Source organism: Ochotona princeps, chromosome 6 (genome assembly GCF_030435755.1).
Source record: "Ochotona princeps isolate mOchPri1 chromosome 6, mOchPri1.hap1, whole genome shotgun sequence".
NCBI lineage: Eukaryota > Metazoa > Chordata > Mammalia > Lagomorpha > Ochotonidae > Ochotona > Ochotona princeps.
Genome location: NC_080837.1, coordinates 30,703,301 through 30,730,426, shown reverse-complemented (window position 1 = coordinate 30,730,426; position 27,126 = coordinate 30,703,301). Strand labels below are relative to the sequence as shown.

Here is a 27,126-nt window from a genome sequence, read left to right as displayed (position 1 = left end):
TGTCCCAGGCAACGTGGTTCTGCCAGCGCCCCTGGGCAAGGCTTCCTGAGGAAGCCTTCAGGTCCAAAGAGGACTTTACCATGCCTTCACTTCCAGGCCAGACGTGACATGCTGGGCTTTGTCGGGAGGTTCCTGAGCAACTATAATACTGGTGCTTCTAGGAAAAAGTCTACTGTACTCGCAGTGATGCACGCTGGCCTGTATCACCTATGAAAATCACAGCTAGAAATTCAGTCCTTAGAAAACCAAAAAGGACCAAGCGGCGGGTGGGAGGGGATACCGATGTGCATGGGCAGCAAGCCCTGGGCAGAAATCAATGAAAAGAGCTATTTCACCCAGAATCAGAGCTAAGAATTCTGGAGTCACTGCTACACACTTGGGTTTTAATCATCATGTGTTTTGAGCTATGGGTTCATTTTTTTCTTTCCAAACACTCGAGGTCAACCACTACAATCCACATACAGACATGGACTGATAGCTCCTTGTTCTCATTTGGGTTGGTGAGTGAATGTTTCTCATTTGTTCTGAGTGTGTGTGCTTGTTGATAGTATCTGCACATCTGGAAAGGTCTATATATTCCATAATAAATGAGTGGGCCCTGCTTTTAGCTGCAACATATTTTTAGAAGCCAATTCATCAAATGCATCATATTTTCCACGGAAAATATGCTATAACTGGGAGTTTCATTCCTGGCCAAGGACTCTTCAACAAATAAAATAATTATTATAAACAGCTTGTCATGGAACAAAAACTGTTTTATACAAACTTCTAAACACATTTGCGACATTAAAACAATGCCCTACATTCTATAAAAAGGCATGTCCAGGACCTATATGTGGAGCCTCAATGTTTCTGGAATTGTCCAGCTATCACATAAAAATACAGTTCAATTGAATCCTGTTCTATAATTAATGTAGTGATATAACACTAAATATTTAATCAACAATTTTGAAAACATTGTTACTTGTAGTTCATTTAAACTGTCTTCTCTGAGGTGGAACTCTTTTTTTTTTTAATAAAAGATTTATTTATGTTTGTTTGAAAGGCGGACTTTACAAAAAGAGGAAGAGAGACAGAGGTCTCCCATCTGCTGGTTCACTCCCCAAATGAATACGAGGACCAGAGCTGAACTGATCCAAAGCCAGGAGTTTCCTCCAGGTCTCCCATGCAGGTACAGGACTCCAAGGACTTGGGTTACCTTCTACTGTTTTCCCAGGCTAGAAGCAGGAAGCTGGATGGGAAATGGAGCAGCTGGGACAGGAACCAGAACCCTTAAGTGATGCTGCTACCACAGGTGGAGGGTTAACCTGATATGCCACATGCCAGCCCTGGAAATATTATTATTATTATTATTATTATCATTATTACTACTACTACTACTATTATTATTATATTACCGTAGCTACTAGTGCATATTACTAGTCTCTTCTTCCTCCTGACTCTTTCCTTCTCAGCCTCCCCACTCCACAACTTACTCCCCAGTAAAGCACTGTCCTGGGCAGAGGCGACTGGTCCAGGATTTGACCCAGTTACCCTGTCTCCTGGGAATTTTTTAGTTGGAATAGAGAGAAGCAGAGATGGGCAAGTGCCTTCATTCCTGCTGCTAACAGCCTCAGGAACCGTGATAGTGTCCTTCTAATTAGCTTGGTTGTTCAAAGATGCTTAGGCTGAAAGAGCAGCTTCAACGCCCTTTCAAGAACTTCCCCATTTTGCTTAAACTAGGCAGTTCTTTTCAGTGACAGAAAGTCTAAAAGACTTTTAATAATACACTTGTAACAGAGAGATGCCCTTCCACCTTAATACTCAAATCAAAGAGAAATACTGCTAAGGCTTAAGTGGTACAATACTCATAATGACAAAAAAAATTTGTGACAAATTTCTATGTATCATATAATCCTACTTTGATTTTTTTTAAGTTTAAACAGCTTTATTTAAATAAACACATATTTTAAGCAAATACTAGTTGTAAGCAAACTATGACAACAGAAGTTAGGATGTGCAAAGAAGTTGCAAAGTAATTAGCACTCCATTTTTAATCAAATTATTCATGTGGAAGACAAAATTTTAAAATAACAATTACTATCAAATGTAGAAAAATTTGCTTAAATCAAATTCAGCTTCTAGTGATAAGAAGAAACTGCTAGCAGAATGACAGGAAATGGCAATTTCTCTACTATTACCAAGGCTACAATGCATGTATAACGACCAGCATTGCTAACATAGAACACTGAGAGTCTTCTACTTTGATTTTTAAATTGTTTAGGAAAAACAAATATGAGGCAGTTACTATTGGTTATTTCCATGGATCCATTTGTTTTTCTTTTATTTTTATCCTACTTACCGATTTCCAAAATGCATTTATTTATATATAAAGGGCATTTATACATATATATGTATAAAGGACAAAATCTCTTTCTCTCTCCCTGTCTTTCTCTTTCTCTCTCTCTCTCTCTCTCTCTCTCTCTCTCTCTCTCTCTCTCTTTTTCTCTCTGCTCTCTACTGGCTCACTCTTCAAATGGCCACAGTGGCCATGGTTGGGCCAAGCTGAAGCCAAAGGCCAGGACCTCCGTCCTGGTTACCCACATGGGGGTAGGGATCCAAATACTTGTACTATCTTCTGCTGCCTTCTCTGGTGCATTAGCTGGGCTGGGTACAAATTGGCACTCAGCTACAGGATCCCATTTTTACACATGCAAGCTTAAACCACTGTGCAATAACCCTGTTCTCAAGGTCTACTTACAATCAGAAAAAAAGTAGAAAAGCCTTTTAAGAATGAAATGTTGGGGGGGCATGAGGAGACCTGGCATCATGGTTCCATTGGCTAATCTTCACCTTGCAAGTACCTGAGTGCCATACAAGTGCTGATTCCTGTCCACGCAGCTCCACTTCCCATCCAGCTTCCTGTTTGTGGCCTGGGAAAGTAGCAGAGGATGGCCCAAAGCCTTGGGACCCTGCATCCACACGGGAGACCTGGAATTAGGCTCATGACTTCTGGCTCCTGGCTTCAGATATGCTCCTGGCTTCCTGGCTGTTGTGGCCACCTGGGGAGTGAACCAGTGAATGGAAGAGTTTTCTCTCTGTCTCTCCTTTCCTCTGGAGATCTGCCTTTCCAATAAAAATAAATAAAATCTTTTTTAAAAAATTAAGAATGAAATTAAGAAGAAGAGACCAGATATTAGCAATTCAGGATCATGATGACGTTCTCTCACAAAAAAAGTGATTTTTTTGAAAGATAATTCAGGTCTACCTTTATCCCCCTAATTGTCTCCCATCATCTTAATTTATTAACATCCAAAGAAACATTTCTTAGATCCAAATAAAAGCAGTAGGAAACAGGTGGTGTCAGGAAAGGTTGTGGAGGGGGAATACCTGAGTTTCAGTCCCATGGAACAGCAGCGTGGGCTCGGGATGGTTGCTGGTACTTTCTGAACCTCAACTTTCCCTGCTTTAGTCAGAGCACCTTCCTCTAGCTGACCACACTGTTAAGAAAGCACAAATGCAAAAGCTCTGTGTGTGTCCAACACACATGAGCTGCCATGAGCTGCCTGCTCCTCCTGTCCCACCACAGCAGCTCCACTGGTGGGACTTCTGGTCAGGTCTCACTGTCAAGAGTGATAAGAGGTCACCACGTCCTGCTTCCCAAACTCTCTTTGCTATAGACCTACTAAAAACCCAGGCACTAAAGTCACTTTTCTTGCATTAACTTTTCACCCTTTCAACATAAGAAAATTAATTTCTACAACATTGAAATATAATTAACCTAGTAACTATACTTTAAAAAAAAGATTATTGGGTCTGGCAGCGTGGCCTAGCGGCTAAAGTCCTCGCCTTGAATGCGCCCGGGATCCCATATGGGCGCCAGTTCTAATCCCGGCTGCTCCACTTCCCATCCAGCTCCCTGCTTGTGGCCTGGGAAAGCAGGAGAGGACGGCCCAAAGCTTTGGGACCCTGCACCCGTGTGGGAGACCCGGAAGAGGTTCCTGGTTCCCGACATCGGATCGGCGCGCACCGGCCCGTTGCGGCTCACTTGGGGAGTGAATCATCAAATGGAAGATCTTCCTCTCTGTCTCTCCTCCTCTCTGTATATCCGGCTTTCCTATAATAATAAATCTTTTAAAAAAAGATTATTCATTTTTATTGGCAAGGCAGATTAACAGAGAGAAGAAATAAAGAGCTGAGCCAATCTGAAGCCAGGAACTTCTGGGTCTCGCATGTGGGTGCAGGGTCCCAAGGCTTTGAGTCAATCTCTATTGACTTCCCAGGCCACAAGCAGGGAGCTGGATGGGAAGTGAAGCAGCCAGGACATGGAACTCGTGCCTATATGTGACCTCAGCATGTACAAGATAAGAATTTAGCCACACAACTATTGCTTCAGGCCCATAACTAGAAGTACACATAATATAAAATTTATCTTTCAATCATTTTTAATTGTGTGGATCAGTGGCATTAAGTACATTCATATTATTGGCTAACCATCACCACCATTCTCCTCTGGAATAGAAAATAAATGAATAGAAACATCTATTCAAGTCATTTGACCATTTAAACATAGTTTGTTGCTGTTGCTGTTAAATGGCAGGAGCTCTTTACATACTCTGTATATTAGCACTTTGTTAGGTATGTGACTTGCAAATGTTTTTCCCATCTGCAGGTTGCCTTGTAACCTTTTAAGTTTACATCAGTTCATTCAAATAGCAACAGTACACCTGCTATGTGAGAGACACTAAGCTAATAACTGAGCAGTTTTCATACCCTCTCTCTTGGCATTTGACTCTGCCATGCTGTCAGGACAACTGACTGAAAATGACTTTTTAATTACTACATCTTTAAAGACTTCTAAAAGAGCATAAATCATTATTTCACTTATCTTACATGTCTGAGAAGATCTTTAAGCAGACTTAAGGAACTGGAGAGCAGTCAAACTTGGAACTAGACGGGGTAGTCACTGCAATGTGCACATGTACACTGTGAGAGAGGAAGGGAGGGAAGGAGAGAGGAAGAGAAGGAGATAGGGCGGGAGGGAGGGAGAGGGAGGAAGGGGGAGAGAAAGAAAGCACTGCATCTAGCAAGGGCCTCCTGACACCTAGGCTCATGTAAAATGAAATATTTCCATTAACACTAATGCTTGCTTGGGAAAGTTCAGAATGTTATATTTTATTGTACAGTCTATTGTTCTAGCCACCTTACAAAGGTTGTGAACCTTGACCCAGGGACACCATACCTTTATTGAAGTCAACACTCTCTCATGACCAATGAACAATGAAAGTTGTGTGACTCCATCACTATAGCTGTTTTAGCTACGGTTGAACCCTTAGTAAGACCAGAACTTAGACATTCTGATTTGTTTTCTCCTTAACGCTCCTCTCAGGAAGTTTCTAAATTTCCTCATCAAGGAGTGTTCCCTTGCTAGACAGGTTAGCAGGTTTAGCATCTCATCTCGCCACACACCATGATCTTTATTTTACACACATGGAGCCAGCAATCCTATTGCTAATTGTATGATTTTATCAGAATCCATACACCATATGCTGTCCAACTACTTAGAAGTTTAGCAGAGATACACTCACTTATGCATGGATACCTGTATCAATCCCCCACCTAAAATCCAAAGCAAACATAACCCTATTTTCTAACAAGCAGATGCCTTCATTTAGTCATCTCACATACAAATATTGGACCTCTCTGGAGCATTTCCCATCCTAATGTGGACATTGCTCAAAAACGTCAAGCCCAGACCCCTGGGTGAGCGTTTAGCTACACCACAGATCTGCTTTGGACTTGATGATTTCTCTCTCTCTCTCTCTCTCTCTCTCTCTATCTATCTCTCACAGAGTGACAGAAGTAGGCATTTGGTGTAGAACTGCCTTTAATGTCTTATTGAAGCCAAAGAACCAACATTTTCAAGATGGCGAATTCAACCTGCAAAATCACTGCTCAGGAGCCACTGTGTTACAAACAGGAAATCTGTCCAATTACAACATCTTTGTTTCCATTTTGCTTTACCCAGTACCAAATCACTCATCAACCTGCTCACTGCCCACACTCAGAGGATGGAATGGAGCACATGAACCACCTCATGCAGTCCTAGAGTAAACCAATCTTAAGCAAAAATCCCCAAGGGGAGCACTCACCCCTCTTCTCTGATCCTCACGAATGGCCATCACACAAATGTGGCTAGCCCATCACAAACCACTGCTTCCCAGCTGTCCCTAGAGCCTATGGGGGCTGATCTTGTGCTGGGTGCCTGGTCTCAGAATGCTTGATTTTATGACCCATTATACCAGAAGCAGACAAAGCAGGAGGACAAAGATAGGCAGGTGACTTCTATTTTCTCAGTGCTCTACACCTCACAGTGCATTATGTGTTGGGGTGCAAGCTTAAGATCTGAAGCTTTGATGCCCAGGTCGGGGCCCTAAGCCTGTCACAGTAGCTTCACTAAAGGGTTTGCCTGGATGTTCTGCTCCTCCTTCAAGTTCCTATCCAGTCAAGTCACAAAGAGGGGGCATCATCATGTGGAAAGGAAGACTTTTTCTTTGTAAGAAAAAGAGGCTGGGCCTTAGCTGTTAGTGACCCGATTTCCCTGATATAGGTCAGATGGGGGTTTCTGTTTTTCTTTGTTTTAAAAGAATCACAAAGACAGCACATGGCTGTAGCATCCTTCTAATCTTCCTTCCATAATGATTTCCAGACACTTTCAAGGAAACAGTGGCTGTGAGTTTGTTCTTCTCATGGCCTTGTTTTTATTCACTATTTTCTCCTTGGTAATTCTGCACCAAGGCTCTGTGAGGAAGACTAGAGACCTGGGTGAGAACTAAAGGCATGATGTCCTGCCCCATTGGCCTGCCCAGGGACAAACCTGGAGTCAGGGCACAGAGTACCTCAGGGTACCACTGAGGAAGCAAATGATCGCTTGTCTTCTTCCTCTCTACGCATATTTGGGTACTTTCTGTGCTCTCGGTCCTGTGGAGTCAACTCTCAAATGACTGTACAAAGTTGCCTCATGAAGAGAAGAATCCTACCCCATCTCTTTCCAGCTTCCAAGGCTGGCCCTTCCCTATCAGGTCAACCTGATTCAACGTGTTTTAATGAGAACAGCCAACAAAACCAGGACTAGAGCAATGCAAATAGTGTTGTAGTGTGAAAAACATACAGAAGTTGAAGGAAAGGGAAGAACAAAAAATAAAAAGAAAAAAAGGAAAAGTGGAGGAAGAAGAAAAAGTTGGGAAGTGGAATATGTAAGATAGGCTATGTGGAAAGTGACCCATTTTCTTAACTTTCAAGTAAGAATGATGAAATCATCTGTTCACAGCCTTGAGACCCACACACACCCCGAATTGCTAGTCCAGTGCCAAGGTGAGGAAGGACCTCAGGAAAACAGCCCGGATACAGGAACAGGCTAAAATATTCCTGTTCAATCATGATATGGGGAAATAGGACCTGGAGGGTGTGCTAGCAAACACTTAAGCTTTTATTCCCATGTAGAATATGCTACAAGACCTGGAGTTTCAAATTTTGAAGTATCATTTTATTTGAAAGGCAGAGATGTAGAGATAAAAGGAAAGATCGTCCAACTGCTGATTTATTCCCCTAATGCCCACTGCAGCCATGGCTGGGGCAGACTGGAGCAGGGGCCAGCAATAAAAACTGGATTGTCCACATGGGTGCCAGGGGCCCAACTACCTAACACATCATTTGCTGCCTGCTGGGGTGTATTCCAGCAATGAATTGGATAGAAAACAGAGTCAAAACTCGATCCCAGACACTCCAATATGGAATATAAATATTCCTTTTTAATTTTAACTTTTCATGATATAGCCTAAAGAACTATCCTTAGCCTCAGGAATTTCCCCTTCCTTTCTTTCCATATGTCTTCCCTCCTTTCCCCCGCCCCATGTTATTTTCCTCCATGTTATTACAACAGTATAGTCCTTCAGAAACAGTCACCAGTCCATCATTCCGCTATTTAAGTGTGTCATGACATTGTAGGTACAGACAAAGGTAGAGAATCTAGCATCCTATTATCAAGATATGTGTAACAGTTTCATTGGGAGTCTGTCTTTGATTTGAGAGTAGAGATGCAAACTGCACTGTATCATATGTATAAACATGTTTACCTGTATATCTACTGATCTTGTGGAATGTAGATATTCAATGTTGTGTTCAAGCCACTGTGCCAAATGCTTGCCCTGAGACCTGCCATTTCAAAGTTCACCCTTACTTTTAGCAAAATGTAAGCTCCTGGGGTAAAAATATAAAAACTTTTCTTTCTTTTTTTTTTTTTTCACAGCGAATATTCTTAGAAATGCTGGCAAGGAATTTCCCACTTAGGAAAACCAAGGCTGAGTTCTTTGATGATAAATTTTCTGTTTAGGAAATTTAGATTTTTGCTAATTCCTTATACTGGGACACAACCTATTTTATACTTTCTCTTGTGTCTTATCTCTAAACTCTCTAGGTGAGCATGTCCCCTCTTCCTTTGGGGTCAGGAAGCTCCCAGTTTGCTGTGAAGCTCAGGCAGCTGCCAGATACAGACTTCCAGCCTCATAAAGCTCAGGAAAGGGGCTGAGGAAGATGGGCAGGAGCTGCTTAGAACATAGACCCTGAGTCAAGGGGCTGGATCACTAAGCCCTGTGAACAGAAACCAACCTCAAGCTGTCAGGCCCCACCAGAGACAAGCTCATCACACAACTGGGGGCTGGAGTCACTTGATTTCAGTTGGGATCAACAGACATCAAAGGGCAGCACTGAGCTGGATCCTCTCTCCTCTTCAGCTCCTCCTCCTCATATGTTGGGGTCCATTTAGTGGTTTCCACGTCCACTCTTTGGAGAAAAGACAGACACTGTTTCCCACTCTGACAAAACTGACCGAGACTTGATGGCAAGGAGCAGCGAAGCCATGGCTATCTCCCTTCCTTCAACTTTAAGCTTTCTTGCCCCAGCTACTCTTTTCGCAAGATCTTCAAATGCCTTCTCCTAAGGGAGGCCTTTCCAATTACACAGCTAGACCACCACTTCAGGGGTGTATGTGGGTCGCAAACTGAATCTTTATGACAGAAAAGCAAGCCAGCCTTCAACTGATTGTGGAAACTTCACAAAGTTCATGAAGACTTTTTAAAAACAAGTACAAAGGATGATAGATAGATAGATAGATAGATAGATAGATCAATCGATCGATCAGAGGAAAGAGTATCAGGAGAACAGTTCTATAGACTAATCTAAAATATACATCCAAAACTTTCAAAGTATTTAATTTGACTTAAGAGATCTAGATAAAATGGTCACCACAGCATTATTGCTACTAATGAAAAGTCAGAGCTGGCATTGCAACATAGTGGGTTAAGTTGTCCAAGTACAACCCAGCATCCCACATTAGAGTGCAGCTTCAAGTCCTGGTTGCTCCACTTTCAATCCAGCTTCCTGCTAACACACCTGGGAAGGCGAAGATGGTCCCAGTGCTTGGATCCCTGACACTCATTGGTGGAAGACCAGTAGTCAGATCTCGGCTTCAGCTTTGCTCAGATTTGGCTGTTGTGGTCATTTGGTAATGAACAAGGTTGTTCTGCCTTTCAAATAAACCTTTAAAACAATGATAGCAAGTCATCCTTCCTCTGTGGCCTAGGTGCCATCCTTCCACCACAACAGCACCTAGGTAGCTTCTGGGAATCTGGGGACTCAGGCTGACAGCCAACAGAGCAGAACAGGCCTGGGAACTCCTCCACATGCTTGGGTCCTTGGCAGGCAGGTGGGGGAGTGGGTAGTATTAGGGCACAAGGTGGGCATACTGGTGTGGTGTGCCAAATTAGACTGGGCTTGGGGACTTGTTAACATGCCTGAATCCCAGCTGGGTGGAGGGATGGAGTCCCAGGGCAAGGCTGGTTGGGCAAGGCTGCTGTACCTGCCAAGAAAGGAAGAGAGCCAAGTCAGGTTGGATCCATTGTGCAGGAGATCTGCCACTGGGAAGAGACCTAAGAGAGGAGCTTAGTGTAGTCCTCTGTTGGGGTGTAGTCCCTGCAGATGAGTGTAAGAATTAAGACCTGGAGCAGCCCAAACCAGGCCAAGTTACAGTGCCCAACAGCATATGTGTGGCTCAGGTCTGGGGGCAGACCAGGCTGGGCCAGTTCATAACACCCACTGGCAGATGTAAGAACCAGGACAGAGTGCAGAACAGTACAGGTCAGGCTGCAACACCAGCCAGTTCACATTAGGGCCATGACTGGGGGCTGGCTGGGTTAGGCTAGGCTGCAGCACCCACAAGCATGAGCTGGAAGTGGGAATAGACCTGACTGGGCCAGGCCACAGCACCTACTGGTGAATACCAAGGTGAGGCGGGCCATGCCAGATCAGGCTACAGCACACAAAAGCACATGTAAGGTCCAGCGGAGTGGGTGGCAAACCAGGGGAGGAGTCAATGAGGATTTCCCTGCTGGACTATTACTCCTGCTGGTGAGCGTAAGAACTGGGACCAGGGGCAGATCAGGCTAGGCAGAGCTATAACACCCATTGGCCTGCAAGTGTACTGGGTTAGAGGAAAAACACAGGCTGGGCTAATCGAATATATTCACTGGAGTTTGCATGAGCCAAAGTAAGTGCAGACTGGCTGAGCCTTGCCTCAGCATCAGCTAACAACTGCTGGGAATCGGGGGAAGCCCTGTCATGCTAGACTGCAGAACCATCTGGAAAGTTCAAGATCTGGGGCTGGAAATGGGCCTAGCAGGGAAACCATGGGCACCTCTCTGATGGGCTGCATTTCCCATGGGTGAGCATGAAAACCAGGACTGTAGGTGGATTTGGCTGGACAGGCAGTAGCACCCACCAACTAAGTGTGGGCAGAAAAGTGGAGTCAGTTGGGCTGAGCTGGACTGCACCACCCACTGGTATGTACAAAAGTTGAATGTGACTCAGGACAGACAGGACCGGTCTGTTGCACATACTGGCTTATGCAGGAACTGGGGCTGGGAGCGGGCCTGGTTGGGGTTATCGAAGATTGTCCTGACTGGGCTATAGCTTCCACTGGTGTACATGAGGGCCTAGTACATGAAGAATAAGGTTGGGTTGCGCTGCAGCATCCACTGGTTTGTGTAAGAGATGGGGCTAGAGACAGAACTGACCCAGCAACTGCAACCACTAGTGTGTGTGTGTAGGTCGATGTAGGTGACAGACTAAGCCAGACCCCGTAATGGCTAGCATACACAGCAGTCAGATCTGGGATCATATCAGACAAAATTTCTGTGGAGGCCCCCTCAACTGAACTACTGGACTCAGAACTCCAACCATGGGGAGATTTGACCGTGGAATACATGAGTCAGAACTAAGCCTCCTCAGTTGCTGAAGACAGTGCAGTGGGAAGCATGCCCAGATGCCCATGGGGGATATGACAGTTCATTGGGCCTGCAGAGGACATCTAACACCATAGCACATGATGGAGGACAGAACAAATTGATCAGCTATCCAAGTCAAGTGTGACAGCAATATCTGGGTGAATAGAGACTCTGAGGTGGATTATGTCAGCAAATAGACCTTGGAAGGATTTCCTTATCCTTGAAGCAATAAAATCAACAGCATTTCAGAACTATCAAAACCACTTGAGCAGAAACATTGGAGAACCTGTGATGATGATGGGGAGCCATTCCCTATCCCCAGATACTGATGCGATTAGGATGCTGGTTGTGGCTTCTCCCCTTATCTCCCCTCTTCCCCTAGATACAGGAAGAAGAAAAAGAACATTGGAAACAATTGTCTCATCCACTTTCTCCTGTTCCTTGACTCTTCCCACCCTAATTGGTGTTCCACATGGGCATGCATCTTTCTCAACTATATAAACATCATCAAAAATAAAATTTATAAAATGCAAAAAATCGGTGAAAAGTAAGAAAATGATACACAGCCACAAAGAATATTGACCAACTGATCCACAGATAAGAAAAATGAAGTACAACTACACAAAACAGGACAGCCCTCAGCTGTAAAAGAATGATATTTTGACACAAGCTACAGTTTGGAGACCTTGAAGGCTTGAAGACATTGTCCCAAGTGCATGAAGGCAGGCAGAAAAGGACAAGAACTGCATGATTTCACTTACAGGAGCTACTTCAAGCAATCAAATTCAGACATAGAAAACAGAAGTGTGGATGTTAGAAGTTGCAGGGCAGAAATTAGGGAACTTTCTCTAACGAGTACAGATAAAAAGGCTCTGCAGAGAAGTGGTGACAGTTGTACAATATGAATGGCTTGATGGCACTGAAACCTATTCTCAAAAATTTACAATGGTGGATTTTATATCATATGTATCTTACCACAATGCCAAGCATTTTCAAATATCTAGCAACAGGAACATGTTCAATGTGTGAGAAATTGCATATGGAAAATATGGACAATGCTATAAAAATTATTATAATCACATATATAGGGGAAAAAGACTACAAAGATATCCCAAAATCCAGAATGCTAGAAGATGCCATCTTCTGATCAATACAGCCTTTAGGCAAATTACAAATTCAATAGATACAGGTAATCAAGATATAGGTAATCAAGTATATACGTATACTATCTTAGATGAATTTAACAGAGGCCAGCACACTGGGAAGTAAAGTTAATTATAGTACACATCTCCACTCCTGAATAAAATTAGGATTCTCACTGTGAAATATGTTAATATACCCATACAGCATGATACTAGATTTTCTACCTCTACCTATACATACCATGCCATGAAACCTTTTTTTCTCCAAATTGTAATATTTTTAATTGCATTTTTTTCATTTTATTATTATTGCTATCATTTTATGATACAGTTCCATATTCCCTTATCCCCTCCCCAATTCCCTCCTCCCCCAGTTCCTCTATATCATTACTAACATATAGTTCTTCATACACAGTCTTATGTCCATCATTGCGGGCATGGACAATGGCAGAGTCCAAAATCCTATTGTCAAGATATAGTGAACAGTTTCATTGTAAGTCTTTGTCTGGAAATAGAGATGCATAGCACATTGCATCCTCACATCTGGATGTTAGTCTCCATTTCACAGCTACTGTACATCCCCTTAAATGAAAAGTCATGATACAAAATCAACAATAGAAAGAAAAATAGAAATTTACAATGCTCTGAAGTTAAATGACATGTTACTAGATATGACAGTCTCCATTATGCAGCTATTATACATCCCCTTAAATGAAGAGCCACAAAACAAAATTAACATCTGGGAGAAAAAAGAAATTAACACCATGAAATATGTTAATATACCCATGCAGCATGATACTAGATTTTCTACCTCTACCTATACATACCATGCCATGAAACCTTAATCAATAAAGTGAATCTTGTACTTCTTGCTGAGGGACTATACAATGTGATAATTTGGGGAATAATTGTTGAGGGAGAAGAATTGTGGAAAAAGAATGGAGGGGGGAGGAAGAACTCCTATAACTAAACTATACTACAAAACTAAAAATACAATAATAAAAGAAAAAAGAAAAGCAATAAAGCTGATAAGATTTCTAAATTTAAAAAAGGTCATCTCTAGATGGTATTATGAATAAACTTTGCAGGATTTTTATAACTATAAAGTAAAATTAAAAAGCCAAACCCTTGTATCTCTCTCCTCTTATTTCCTTCTACAAGGCAGAGGTTTTAGGTTTTGTTTTAGTGACTACTAGATGTTTAATTCTTTTTAAACATTTATATAGTTGTGTATAGAAAGGTAGAGTAAAAGAGAGATTTTTTTCTGTCCACTGTTTCACTCCCCAAATAACTGCAACTGCTAGGGCTGGGTCAGGCTACACTCAGGAGCCAAGAACTCCAACCAGGTCTTCTACATGGGACAGAGGGACTCAAATGGATGAGCCATCTTCTGCTGCCTCCCAGGCATGTCAGCAGGAGCTGGATCAGGAAGCAGAGTAGCCTGGATTACAGCCAGCAGTCTAATTTTTTTTAATGTTATACATTCATTTTATTTCCTTTTGTCTTATTTTTGATGATGTTTACATAGAGGATTCGGGTAGCAAGGGTCCAGGATCAGCAAAAGATCCTTCTTTCTGTATCTGGGGGAAAGAGAGAGATAAGGGGAGAAGACACACCCAGCTTCCCAATCACATCAATACCTGAAGATGGGGAATAGTCACACGATATCATCCCAAGGTCCCCAATGTGGAGCATGTTCCATGGGTTCTGCATAAGTGGTTTCAATAATTCTGAAATGCTATGAATCTCGCAGATCCAAGGATGAGGATATCCTTCCAAGGTCCATTGGCTGACATAGTCTACCTCTGAATCTCTCTTCACCTAGAAATTTGCTGTCATGCATAACTGGGGTAGTTGACCAATTTGTTCTGCCCTCCTTCCTCTGCTATGGCACCAGGTGTCCTCTGCAGGCTTCAATGGTCTGACATATCCTCCATGTGCTTCTGGTCTGACATGTCCTCCATATGCCATCCACTACTCAGTCACTGAGGAGGCCCAGTTTTGATGCACGCACTCCATGGTCAGACCATAGGTCCTGCCACTCTCCCCATGGTTGGAATTCTGAGCCCAATGGTTTAGTTGGTGGGATCCTCAAAGAAATCCCGTCTGAGGTGTTCTCAGACCTATCTCTTGCGTGAGTACCTGCCTGCATGGGGTTCAGTTCATTCTATCATCCACATCAGTCTGCATTCACACTGGTAATTGCAATTGCTAGGTAAGATGTATCTCCAGCCCCATCTTTACCACAAACCAATGGGTGCTGTGGCCCAGCCCAATCTTGCCCACCACACACGTGGCCCTCACATACACCATCAGCATCTGCAGCCCAGTCAGAGTGACCTCCTTATTGGATTGGCATCCAGCCCTGGTTTCTGTGCCTGCCAGCATATGCAGCGGACTGGTCTAATTTGTCCCACCTCCCATTCAGCTCTCATACACATGATTGGGTGTTGAAGTCTAACTCATTCCAACCAACTCCACCCTCCAGCTCACACTCATGCCAGCAGGTGCCACTGCCTGTCTAACTAGACTCACCTCCCCAGCCCTGGTTCTCATGCTTACCACTGGGAATTGAAGACATCCCAAGCTGCAGCTTAACTCACTATGCCACAATGCTGGACTCTGGAGCCTTAATTCTTGAATAGTGTCAGGCACTTAAGGGGCACTCAATAAACATGTAAGTAAGAGAATGAGTCAATGAAAATGTGGGTAAAAGGACAGAAAAACTAATCATCCTGCTGCTATAACAAAATATACTACAGTAGAAATTTCTAAATAACAGAAACCTGTTAGCTACAGTTTTGGAGGTTGGGAACTCCATATCAGATGCGAGTGCTACAGGAAGCAGCTTTACATACCATACCACAGTGCTGTCTAATAAATAATTTTTATAAGTAATCAAAATGAAATAAAACTCACATGTGGAACTAACAGATGGGTAATGTTTTAGAAACATCACTGGAACGACAACTGAACAGCTGAGAAGGCGAAAGAGATTTAAATGGGGGAAGAAGAAATATTCTAGTTGTCTGCAAATTCTAAAAGTATAGTCAGGTGGACCATGTATTTATTCAACAAATACCCACTAAGGATCTTCCACATGCTGGAGACTAGGGTAGGGACCAAGTGTTAAAAAACAAAAAAGCAAGATATATTTCACTTGTTTGACTCTACAAGGATTGTTGAGAGTTTTGGAAAAACAAAGCCTGATGTATTATAAGGCAGAGGGTCTAAATCAACATTTCATAAGATGAACTTTAGGGATCCCAACAACTGATGAGATCCTCATTTATGTTGTGCTACAAAAATACAACAAAACAAAATGCTGGAGTTAAGTAAGTTTAGGGCATCTCAAGATCAAATGAGTTTCTCCAACGACAGCCCAGGACCTCTCAGAGTGTTTACCACTCTTGGATACCAAGACTCTGCCAAGGAGCAATGTTTCACAATTTACCTCCTTAAACTCATGCCTTGTTCCCAAAGTCATGGTAATTGTACTCTGTGATTCGATTAAGTCATGGGGTAGAGCCCTTGTGATTGGATATGGGTCACTTTAGAAGGAAAGGGAGAGAGACACAGAGAGAAGCACCTGTTAACACCACAAAGGGATGCAGCCGCAGGAGACCTTTGCCAAACCCTGCAGTGGGCTGTCTGAACTTTGGACCCACAGAATCACTATCCAAAACAAACTTCCTTCGTTACAGGCCAGCCTGCCTCAGGTATTTTGTTACAGTAACAAAAAAGTTGGCAGCTCTGTTTTCCAAATTTTTTGAACAAGACACTATTTCTAAGGATAGAATTCCATGGCATGAACCTTAGTACATTATCCTCTGATCGTAATGAGATCATTCACCTTCAGAACAGATGGCCTGAGAGCACAGATGCAGGTAGACACTCTGGCATACCCAAGACACACCTTAGCACCATGTACAGTGCCCAAGTCCATTCTGAATCACGCATCAATTCGATCCTCTCAGCTCTCCCACCCTGTTGTTCTCCAGTTACAGAGGTCAGCATTCACTCTCTCTCCTTTCCATCATTGCTTGGAACTTGGCTTTAATGAGTCATGTCTTATATTTCTGCTTCTGAATTGAGTTTCACATAACAAGGATTCTGCTTTCTCCCCCTAAGCTGCCTGGGGTTAGCTTGGGTAAAGCTTCCCCTGGATGAACTGCTCCCCTTATCTGGGAGGCCCCCAGACAAGGCATGAGCAGGTCCTCAGAGAAATGCAGTAAACGGGGAGAGCTCTTGCCTGATCTTATTTTCAGCTACGTCCTTGGCAGATCTGTCTTTCTGTAATGTCCTATTTCTAGGCAGCATTTTAAATACTTTTGGTACCTGGGAAACCAGCTGTTTCTGAATACTTCAGCATCTTACTGATCTTCACACAGGGCATGGATGCTTTGCCACATATCTGGGAAATTTTTCACATGATAAATAAAGCCACTCATCCAATGTCCCTGGGTCATGTTCTACCTGCCAGTCACATGAATAAAACTCACAATGAGTGAAGGCTTGCTGTGAAGACTTAACTACAGTCCTAAAAACCCCTCTCATGCTTTATCTCTTACCTTGTAACTTGAGTTCTCATTCCAAAATCCAGTGACCTCATTGATTGCAGCACTTCAATACAGCCCATGTACTGCAAGAAAAACAGAAGCATGAGTGGGACAAAAATACCATCAAGCTGTCCATTAACTGCATAGGGACTTCTGAGGAAACTTTGAGTCACACTTGCACACTATCATTGACCATTAATGGACCCAAGCTTTGTGTCTCGATTAAGTTTTGAAACATCAGCTAAATCCAAGCTAGAACGTCTTAGATGCAGGCAGCCAAGCCTAACATGGTTAAAAGCATGGACTCTGGGGTCAGACCAGGTGGGTCTACATTCCGGCTCTGCCACTTTTTTGTGGAACCTCAACAAGTTACTCAACTTCTCTGCATCAGTTTTATCATTAACGAAAGGGGAATCCCATCGGAATCGAGACAGTTATTTCACAATGCAAGTTTTTAGAACAATGCCTAGGATAGAAACCCAAGCATCAGAGGAAACAAAGATAAATGTGACAAATCATATAGGAACACTGAAGCTTCTAAAGAGATAGCATGTGTATAGAAATGCAACTAAAACAAGATCTTAACAAGTTTTGAAAGCTCCAGGGAGTCCAAGAAAGAAAAACAGTCATCTCTTGCCCAAGTGATTTGTACATTTAGCTTGATCAAGGAGCCCTAATAAAGGGATTTTGACTTCTGAATGATTCGTATCTTATATGGCCTTGGTGGAGAGCCATGCCTAGCTGATGGCAACAGCATGATGCGATTGGATGTGGGTTTAAGCAGTAGAAAGGTGGGATAAGAGTGAGGGAATAAGTTAGGAACCTCTCATTAGAGGGGAAGTAATGACAGCCCACAATGAGGAGGGATGGTGGCAAGAGGCAGGAGGGGACAAATTCAAGTGGTATCACAGAAATAGATACTACAAGACTCGGTGATTGATCTGATACTGAGAATAAACGATAAGGATGAGTCAAGGATGACTCAGAAGTATCCAGCCAGGGTAGCAGAGGGAACAGTGATGCCATCAACAGGAAGGGGAAGATGATGAATTAGTTTGGGACACACTGACGACAAGACAGTGGTGGGGGTATCCAGGAAATAACAAGCTGGCAGTCGGACATGGAATTTTGGCTCCTGGAGTCTAGAGCTGCAGATTTGGTCTTCTGTATAGCTTTACCAGGTGTGGTTGTGGGAGTCAGTCCTTTGCAAAGCCTTGGTTGAACAGAGCATGCATTTTTCATCCTTGCTTTGTACCTGATATGACAGTCAAGCAATCTGATTCAAAGTGATCTGTCAGCCCTTTGGGAATGGTATGCTTCCAGTTCAGGTTTCCTTTGGCATTCCTAAGCCTTTCTCTGTGTGGAAATGGCAACAGCATTGTGGAGAGATGGCAGGCGCCAAACAGGGGGGTGAAGAGGGCACCTGCTCCAGACACGTCAGTATTTCTAAGCAGCTATGTCCATAGGTTTAACATCCTAACAGCAGCTAAGTGCACAAATATGGCCTTGAGCCTAGTGTTGGGCAGAGAACATCAGCTAGAACATTCTCAGCCAGACCCCAGTCAATTACATCTCTCTTGGGGTCTTCAGTATAGTTGCAAAAAGATATTCTGAGTGTTTGATTCTATCCCAGTCTTACTTAACTTAGACTTGGGTATCACAGGGAAGTAAGTGATGCCCGGAGAACTCTTTTAAATAGGAAGAAAACTTACTGGGAATAGAGAGCTCAATTTAGAGGGTGGAAGGCCCCTCTCAAAACTGCCATGAAGGATTCTGAGGAGCCAGGCTCCACATACAGGCAGACTGAGGAAAATGCTTGCATACCCTCCCTGGAGGCTCTGACTTCCCCTCGCAGGGCCCTCTCCTCACCACAGAGCATAACCTGCTCCCCTACCACCCAGGCCTCTAGCCTAGGACACAAAGGACTCCCCATACACAGGCTAGGGAGCAGGTTTGGGCTACACATTGTTTTCTCAGGACTCGTTGTTGGTATAAAACTCAATGTCAGGGCTCGGCAGCGTGGCCTAGTGGCTAAGGTCCTCGCCTTGATCCCATATGGCCGCTGGTTTTAATCCCAGCAGCTCCACTTCCTCTCTATCTCTCCTCCTCTCAGTATATCTGACTTTGGAATAAAAATAAAATAAATTTTAAAAAAAACCTTTTATCAAAAAAAAAACAAAAAAACTCAATGTCATCTTTCCCTAAGGCTGCAAATCACTTATTTAAGACAAGGTAATACCTTCTCACTGTGTACTTTCAAAAACAGATATTTTATACACACACATATGTGTATATATATGTATATATGTGTATACATATATATATATATAACACATATATAATTTATTCTAAAGGCAAAGTTACAGAGAGAAGAGGAGAGACAGAGAGATGTTTGATCCACTGGCTCACTGCCCAAATGGATGCAATAGCCAGGGCTGGGCCAGATAGAAGCCAGGAGCCTGGAACTTCTTCTGGTCTCCCCTTTGGATTCAGGAATTCAAGTATGTGGACTATCATCTGCATGGAGCTGAGTCTCGAACTGGCATGCACATGGTTTACCAGCACTGCAGGCCATGGCTTACTAACTCACTATACCACAACATCAGACCCAACTATATACTTTTTGAAAAGGTGACCAAGCACCTACATTTTTCACACCGTGCCACAAAGACTTTTCAAAAATACATATCAGATCATGTCCCTCCTCCAGTATCCAATATGAAAACACATGCACTGGGCTGGCATTGTGGTGCAGTGGGTAAAGTTGCCACATGCAACACTGGCATCTCATGCTTGAGTCCTGGTTGTTCCTCGTTCAACTCAGCTTCCTGATAATGCACCTGGGAAGGCAGAAGATGGACAAGTTCTTGGACCTCTGCCACTCACATGGGAGATCTGGGTGGAGTTCTGGGTTCCTGGCTTCAACCTGGCACAGCCCTTGCGGTGGCAGCTATCTGGGGAGTGAACCAACAGAGGGAGGATGCCTGTTGTCTCTTGCATGCTCCCTCTCTCTGTCTTTCAAACAGATACACAAATATCCTAAGAGAAAGGTGGAAATCTCTTCTCAATATAATATATCAGATAGCCTACTAAAAAGAACAATAAATGCACTGCCATCAACTCCCTGCCCTTTCTGGCCTCTGCCTATCCCTTCTGCCCCATCTGTGTCTCTCACCCCAGACTCTGTGGTTAGATCAGCCTCCTTTCTACACCTCAAATGTGCTCCATTCTTTCCCAATGCAAGGCTTGGGCACTTCCTCTTCCCTCTGCCCAGCTCTTCCAACATTGCTCTGCAGGACTGGCTCCTTGCCACACTTCAGGCTTCAATTAAAATGACACTCCCGTTCCCCCTCCTACCACCTCATCACAGCCCCAACTAGTCACCTTCCCATCTTCAGAGTGATTCGTTAATATGTTCATTTGTCCATTGGTTATCTGTCTGCATTCCCTGGCTGTCAGCCCCTGCCCCTAGGAGGGACCATGACCACCACTACATCCCCAGCCCCCGGGACAGTACCTAGGATCTGGCAGGTACTCAGCAAATATTGGTTGGAAGAGTGAAAGCAGCCTTGAGGCTTCAACACTACTGAACCTTTAAGATGAAAAGCAAAGGGGAAGAGAGTGAGGGAGGTGATGATGTGTGGGTAGCCTCTGGGGAAGACTTAGGGCAGGGGCTCCAGGCAGGGCTCCGGGCTTCTCGGTTCTTTACTCCATGTTGTGACTTTGATTATCCCTCACTGGCAACTGGCAGCAAGCAAGCAAAACAGAGTGGGGATTGTAGCAAGCAGGCAGCTGGAAGAACAGAGCTGACTTGTCATACAGTCTGTAGGCTGGCAGCAGGGAGAGTCCTGAGTGTTCAGCATAGCAAATTCGGATAGTAGGCTGCATGACTAACTTGAGGAGATAACAAAGGGAGCCGGATAGCATGGAGACATTCCAAGGCTGAGGAAGTGCAAATCCTACCTGAAGGATAATGTTAGAGTAGTAGCAATTGACCCAATAAACTGACCCAGTGATAACGGCCTTATCTACTGCCTCCTGGAGCAGTTTCCTTCCCGCTGCCCCAACCCTCTGGGAGCTCTGGGATTGCCTTCCCCTCTTATCAACGGGTTGTGCATCACACACTTGTATGTCAGCACCAGCACAGATGACACCTGCCGCCAGCCTCACTATGATATGATGGAAGGTTCTGAAAACATTTAAATCATAGCCTGAAGGGACTGACAATGAGGGCAATTCCCCTTGAGCACAGGCACATATTAGAAAACCCACAATCCATCTCTGTCCCAGTTATCTCGAAGTCAGAATGCAGGTGGTCTTCTCCTTGACTGGCACTGGGAATCATTGCTGTAAGGAAGTAGGGAGTGGTGGTGCCTAAAAAGCACCTGCCTGCTTCTCCGGCTTAGGTGGCTGAGGTGGCAGGCAGCGGCTGAACAGCAAGGCTGGAAGGAGGCATTTTGTGTGTTGAATATAAACTGGAGATGACAATGCCTTTGCCTTCGTGCATTAAATGAAGATTGGCACAAGACGACATCTCCATTCTTAACCAACCTAGCCCCAGAAAGACCCGACAACCACAGAAAATAATGACTTTCTTTTTATGAGCTTGGTCATTGTTGTTAACTCCATTTAATAGAAGAGGAAATTAGAGCCTATTCAAGGGAAGTGCCTAGCTCCATTTCACATATTCACTGAGACAGAATCACCATGGATTCCAGAGTCTGCAGTCATCACTGGGACTCTGGGTAACAGAAGAAGCAGAAGGAGAAGGGTTTATCTAGCTGGCTCCCTCCCTGGGGTCTGCCCGGTTACTAACAGTGGAGAGACTAGGGGGACACAGGGTAACCTCAGATGCGACTTCGAGAGGCTCTGGGGACCTGTAGGAGTGGCATATGAGACAGAAGGCACTCCCGAATCCTCGAGCTCGGGATGAGGAGAGGACACTGAAGCCCTTCACCCAGAGCATCTAGGTTGGTTAACACTCTGTCTCTCAGGTAAAATACAGAACACTCAGAACAAACACAAGTTCAATGTTCATAAAGCAAGAGGTCAGTTTCTCCATTCAACTCATATAGCCTCTTATTCCTACTCCCCCAAGTAAGACTTTGACCTAAACTGAACCAGGGCAGAGGGATCTCTTTGTAAACATAAAAAGAAATGCAAGACATTGGTTGTGACCCCTGAGAGTCCAGATGCACACACTGGTGATTTCAAGAACTTCCCAATATGTTCTTTATTCTACCTGAGTTTCGCTCTGCTGCTGACTTAACACCTCCCCTCAAGATGGGGACACTGGTGTCCCATTCCCCAAAGCCACATTGTAACCAGCATGTTCCTGAACAGTGTATATGTCACATTATCATCCCATCAAATCCCACTCATTTTCACTTAATAATTCTTATGTTCCCCCCAATCCTTAAAGCAGAATTTCTGAAACTTTGGGGTAAACTTTAGGATCAACGTTGAAATTGGCAGAAACTTTAGAGAGCAGACACCTGGACCCTGAGAGCGTTTTTCTCAGCAGTCTGGTACAGCACATCCTGATATGCATTTGGGTCATTCTGTTGCAGGAGTTCAAGAATCACACTTGAAAGAAAACACCAAACCTCAGGACAAGAGCCAGCAAGCTGAAAAGGGCCTCTGGCGGTCGCTCCTGCTCAACTCTGTGGCACTTGCTTCTCTCTCTCACCCTCTCATTTGACACTCTAGCCATTTTTCTGAACTCACTCAAGCTATTTCAGCATGCAGAACTACCCCTTCTTTTGCTCTTTCATCTCGAAATATCCTCCTCACGCCTGTCCCTCTGGCTAACACCTCATCATTCACAAGGAAATACAAGTCAACGCCTCCAGAAAGTCTTCCCTCTCTTCCTTCCCCATCCACAAGTATGATCATTCCCTAGAGGGCCCTCCTCTACACATTTCTAACAAACTTTTTGTAATACTGTAATAGCCCATATAGCACTGCTCTGTCATTACACCTGTATCTCTTCTAGAGTAGGACTAGTTTCTATTTCTATGTATTCTCTGCTCAAAGTCTGGCTCAATAATGCTTTTGGGATGAGCAAATACGGTATAATTTAAGGTAACTTTTGAAAATAATGGGATGGGTGGCCAGGCCATGTAGCTGCCTAGGGGGAGGGGTGCCTCTCAAGGCGGGCCTTCAGGACCCCATGCTTGGAGGCTTTTCTAACCAGCACAGGTACATACAGCTGAGCACACTGGCTCCCTGGCCGGGGTGGAGGAGAGCAATGCTCGGCAGGCATCTGGGACCACCGATCTTGATTGTTTGTTTGTTTGTTTGTTTGTTTGTTTTTACCTTCCCAGGTGCCTGTACCTGGGCCTTGTGACTCCCCACAAGGGCTCAAGTGGCCCAGACTCAAAGGCACTGGGCGAAGCCCCTTTGGCCACCTGGCAGCACATGGTTTGAAGGGTCTTGATTTACAGGGGAATGACAGGATCTTACAGGTGGTAATGAGAGATGACCTGTGGTTTTTATGCCCAGGTTAGGAATTACAGCTGAGGAGCTTCTATAGACAAGGCCATGACATGTGTATGTAAGTAGGGCACTAACAGCAAATTGGTTTGGAGGGGAGAACAAGAGTGAGAGAAGTGGGTGTGACAGCAGAATCTGTAGGGGAAATGTGGGCTCACCCCTGTGGAACTGCAATCTCTGCTGGTTCACCAAAGAACTGCAGGTGGGGTCAGGCCTTGCTGGGGAGCTAGGGTGGCATGCCAGTTGGGTTGGGGTTCCCACTGGTGAGGACGAGAGTAGGATTGATGGCAGCAGGCTTGGCTAGACATGCCTACAGCCTCCACTAGTGCAGGTGTGCACTGGGACTGTAGAGCATCAGTTTGGGCTAGACTCAAGCCCCCACTGGTACTCGTGAGAGCTAGGCTGGTTGTAGAACAGGCCAGGCTAGATCTTGACTCTCACTGAACTATGTAAAAGCTGTGTCTGGGTGCAGAACAGATATAGTTAGGCTTCAACAGCCAACAACAACAACCAGAATGGCTGTGGCTGGTCGAGCAAGGCCACTGTTCTTGCCAGGGCAGGAGGTGGACAAAGTCAACCTGTGCCAATGATCCACTGGTATGCATGAGAACTGCCACTGGGAGGAGACTCGATGGAGGAGCATGGGAAACTCCTTCACTGGGACGCAGTCCCTGCAGGTGAACACAAGAAGCAAGACAACGAGCAGCCCAGACCATGCCAGGTTATAGTACCAATGGCATGCATGCGGGTCAAGTCTGGACAGACCAGTCTGAGCCAGCATATAACACCCACCGGCAAATCTGAAAATCAGGGCAGGGGGCAGGAGGAGCCAGATCAAGCCACAACATCAGCCAGTTCACATTAGGCCCGGGACAGCAATCAGACTGGGCTGAGATTGGCTGCAGTACCCACCAGTAGGAGCTGGAACAGGGGACAGACTAGACTAGGCCAAGCTATGCAATTGTGGATGCTAAGGTGAGGTGACTCATGCCAGCCTGGGCCCAGTGGGGCCCAGGTTCATAAGTCCCAGGGACAGGGGATCTGACAGGGCTCAGGTAACTTGGCTGAGGTTCTGGGGTCCACCTGCGTGGTGGGGACTGAGTTTCTTAGCCCTGGAGATGGGGGAACTGGTGGGGCTTGGGTCACCTGGCCCAGATCCTGAGGCCTGCCTGTGAGGTGGGTGCCGGGTTTATGAGCCTCAGAGGTGGGGGATCAAGTGGGGCTTGGGTCACCTGGCCCAGATCCGGAAGCCCACCTACTATGTGGGTGACAGGTCGTAAGCCCTGGGGAGGGGGATTCGGTGGAGCTTGGGTTGCCTGGCCCAGGTCCTGGGGCCTGCCTAACTAGATGGGTGCCAGGTTCATGAACCCCAGGGTCAGGGGATCTGACAGAACTTGGGTCTCATGGCCTGGGACCTGGGAACGCCTACTAGGTGGATGTTGGGTTTGTGAGCCGCAGGGCTGGGGGATCCAGCAATGCTTGGAATGCCTGGCTGGGCACTTGGACTCACCTGCAAAACCATGTCCTACTCAATGAAAAAGGTGGAGCAGTGGGCACAGGCCCTGTTGTAAAAAGAGAGTATGGCAGCTCACTTAGTGCTGTAGCAGAACAGAACTGGACAGCTACCCCAAACAAATGACGACAGCAAAAAATTTCAGTGAATGGAACCAATGGACATTGATTGGGAAGGTGATATCATCCTCAGATTGGTGGAATTGACAGCATTTCAGAACTATCCAAATCACCTAGACAGAACCCTCAGACTCTGGGTTGATATGAGGTAACAATTCCTCATCCCTGGGTAATTGGGATGCGTGGAAAGTCATGAGTGGTTTCCCCCTTTGTCTCTCCCCTTCCACCAGAAACAATAAGAAGAAATAGCAAATTTGGAAGCGTTGAGTATACCCAATTTTCCCTAAACCTTGATCCTTCCCACCCTGATCCACCATGTAATCATTATAAAAAATGAAATAAATAATGGTATATAAAAAACTAACTGTACTGGGCCCGGCGGCGTGGTCTAGCGGCTAAAGTCCTCGCCTTGAAAGCCCCGGGATCCCATATGGGCGCCGGTTCTAATCCCGGCAGCTCCACTTCCCATCCAGCTCCCTGCTTGTGGCCTGGGAAAGCAGTTGAGGACGGCCCAATGCTTTGGGACCCTGCACCCGCGTGGGAGACCTGGAAGAGGTTCCTGGTTCCCGGCATCGGATCGGCGCGCATCGGCCCGTTGCGGCTCACTTGGGGAGTGAATCATCGGACGGAAGATCTTCCTCTCTGTCTCTCCTCCTCTGTGTATATCTGGCTGTAATAAAATGAATAAATCTTTAAAAAAAAAAAAAAAAAAAAAAAAACTAACTGTACTAACGATGTTGATATTATCCCTTCTTTCAAATTAAACCTCATATAACCTACATTTCTCTAAAGAACCATTCTGAAGGACAAAAACTCAATATTTAGGGCCCAGCACGATAGCATAGTGGTTAAAATCCTCGTCTTGAATGCACTAGGTTCCCATATCGGCACCGGTTCTAATCCTGGTAGCCCCGCTTCCCATCCAGATCCCTGCCTGGGACCTGGGAATGCAGCTGAGGTCAGCCCAAAGCTTTGGGAACCTGCACCCGCGTGGAAGACTGGGAAGAAGCTCCTGGATCCTGGCTTTGGATTGGCTCAGCTATAGCTATTGCAGCTGCTTGGGGAGTGAACGATCGGAAGGAAGATCTTCCTCTCTGTTTTTCCTCCTCTCTGTATACCTGCCCTTCCAATAAAAATAAACAAATGTTAAAAAACTCAATATTTAACAATAGAGATATTAATGCAAGATTAAGTCAGATATAAGACATAGCTAGATTAAAGCAAACTTGGAACCATATCATATTCAATGTGGATGAGATTGAGTCTGCTTTCTCTAAATCTGTCATTTTGAAAGCCAAATCTCATGGTTTTTCAGAAGAACTTGGATATCAAAACTTCACTTGTCAGTTTTCCTAATTTTTAAAGCCAACAAGTCCCAATGAGTAATCTAAAACTAACCTTATAAACACAATTTCATTTATAATATAATCAAAAAGAATAAAATATTTGTGAATAAATTTAACATAAATACAAAACATACTGAAAATTATAAAACATCATCGAAATAAATTTAAGATTTAAACAAATAAAAACACCTCTCGTATGCATCAGAACATTGTTAAGATTAAAATATTTCTAAAATTCATCTACTGGTTCAATACAATTTGTATCAAAATTCCAGAAGGCTTCTTCACAGAAATGAATTCTAAAACCCTTGTGGAAATTCAAGGAATAGACCACAAAGCTTGAGAAAAAACAAAGTTCTGCTCCTAGATATAGAGAAAGAGAACAGAAAGCATGACCATGCAAATATCAACACTAAAATGCCCAGAGAAGCATTACTCTTAGTAGACAAAAGTACAAAAACGCCAATATCCATCATTTGATGAATGGCTAAATAAAAAGTAGTATATCATGAAATGAAATAGTATCTGGCCAGAAGGAATGTAATCTGATGCATGCTAATACAACATGTGCAACCTTCAAAAATACTATCCTAAGTAAAAGAAGGCTATCACAAAAGACTACTAGCTATATGAC

General features: G+C 44.3%; 1 protein-coding gene across 1 annotated transcript in view; it reads right to left on the bottom strand.

The window, feature by feature from the left end:
- The window catches only part of SHC4 (SHC adaptor protein 4), a 137,825-nt gene that overhangs the window by 81,824 nt on the left and 28,875 nt on the right, over positions 1–27,126 (bottom strand). Inside the window, exon 2 of the mRNA XM_004578384.4 lies at positions 17,032–17,102. Within this exon, the coding sequence (XP_004578441.2) occupies positions 17,032–17,102 (71 nt within the window). The remainder of the gene's footprint in view (positions 1–17,031; positions 17,103–27,126) is intronic.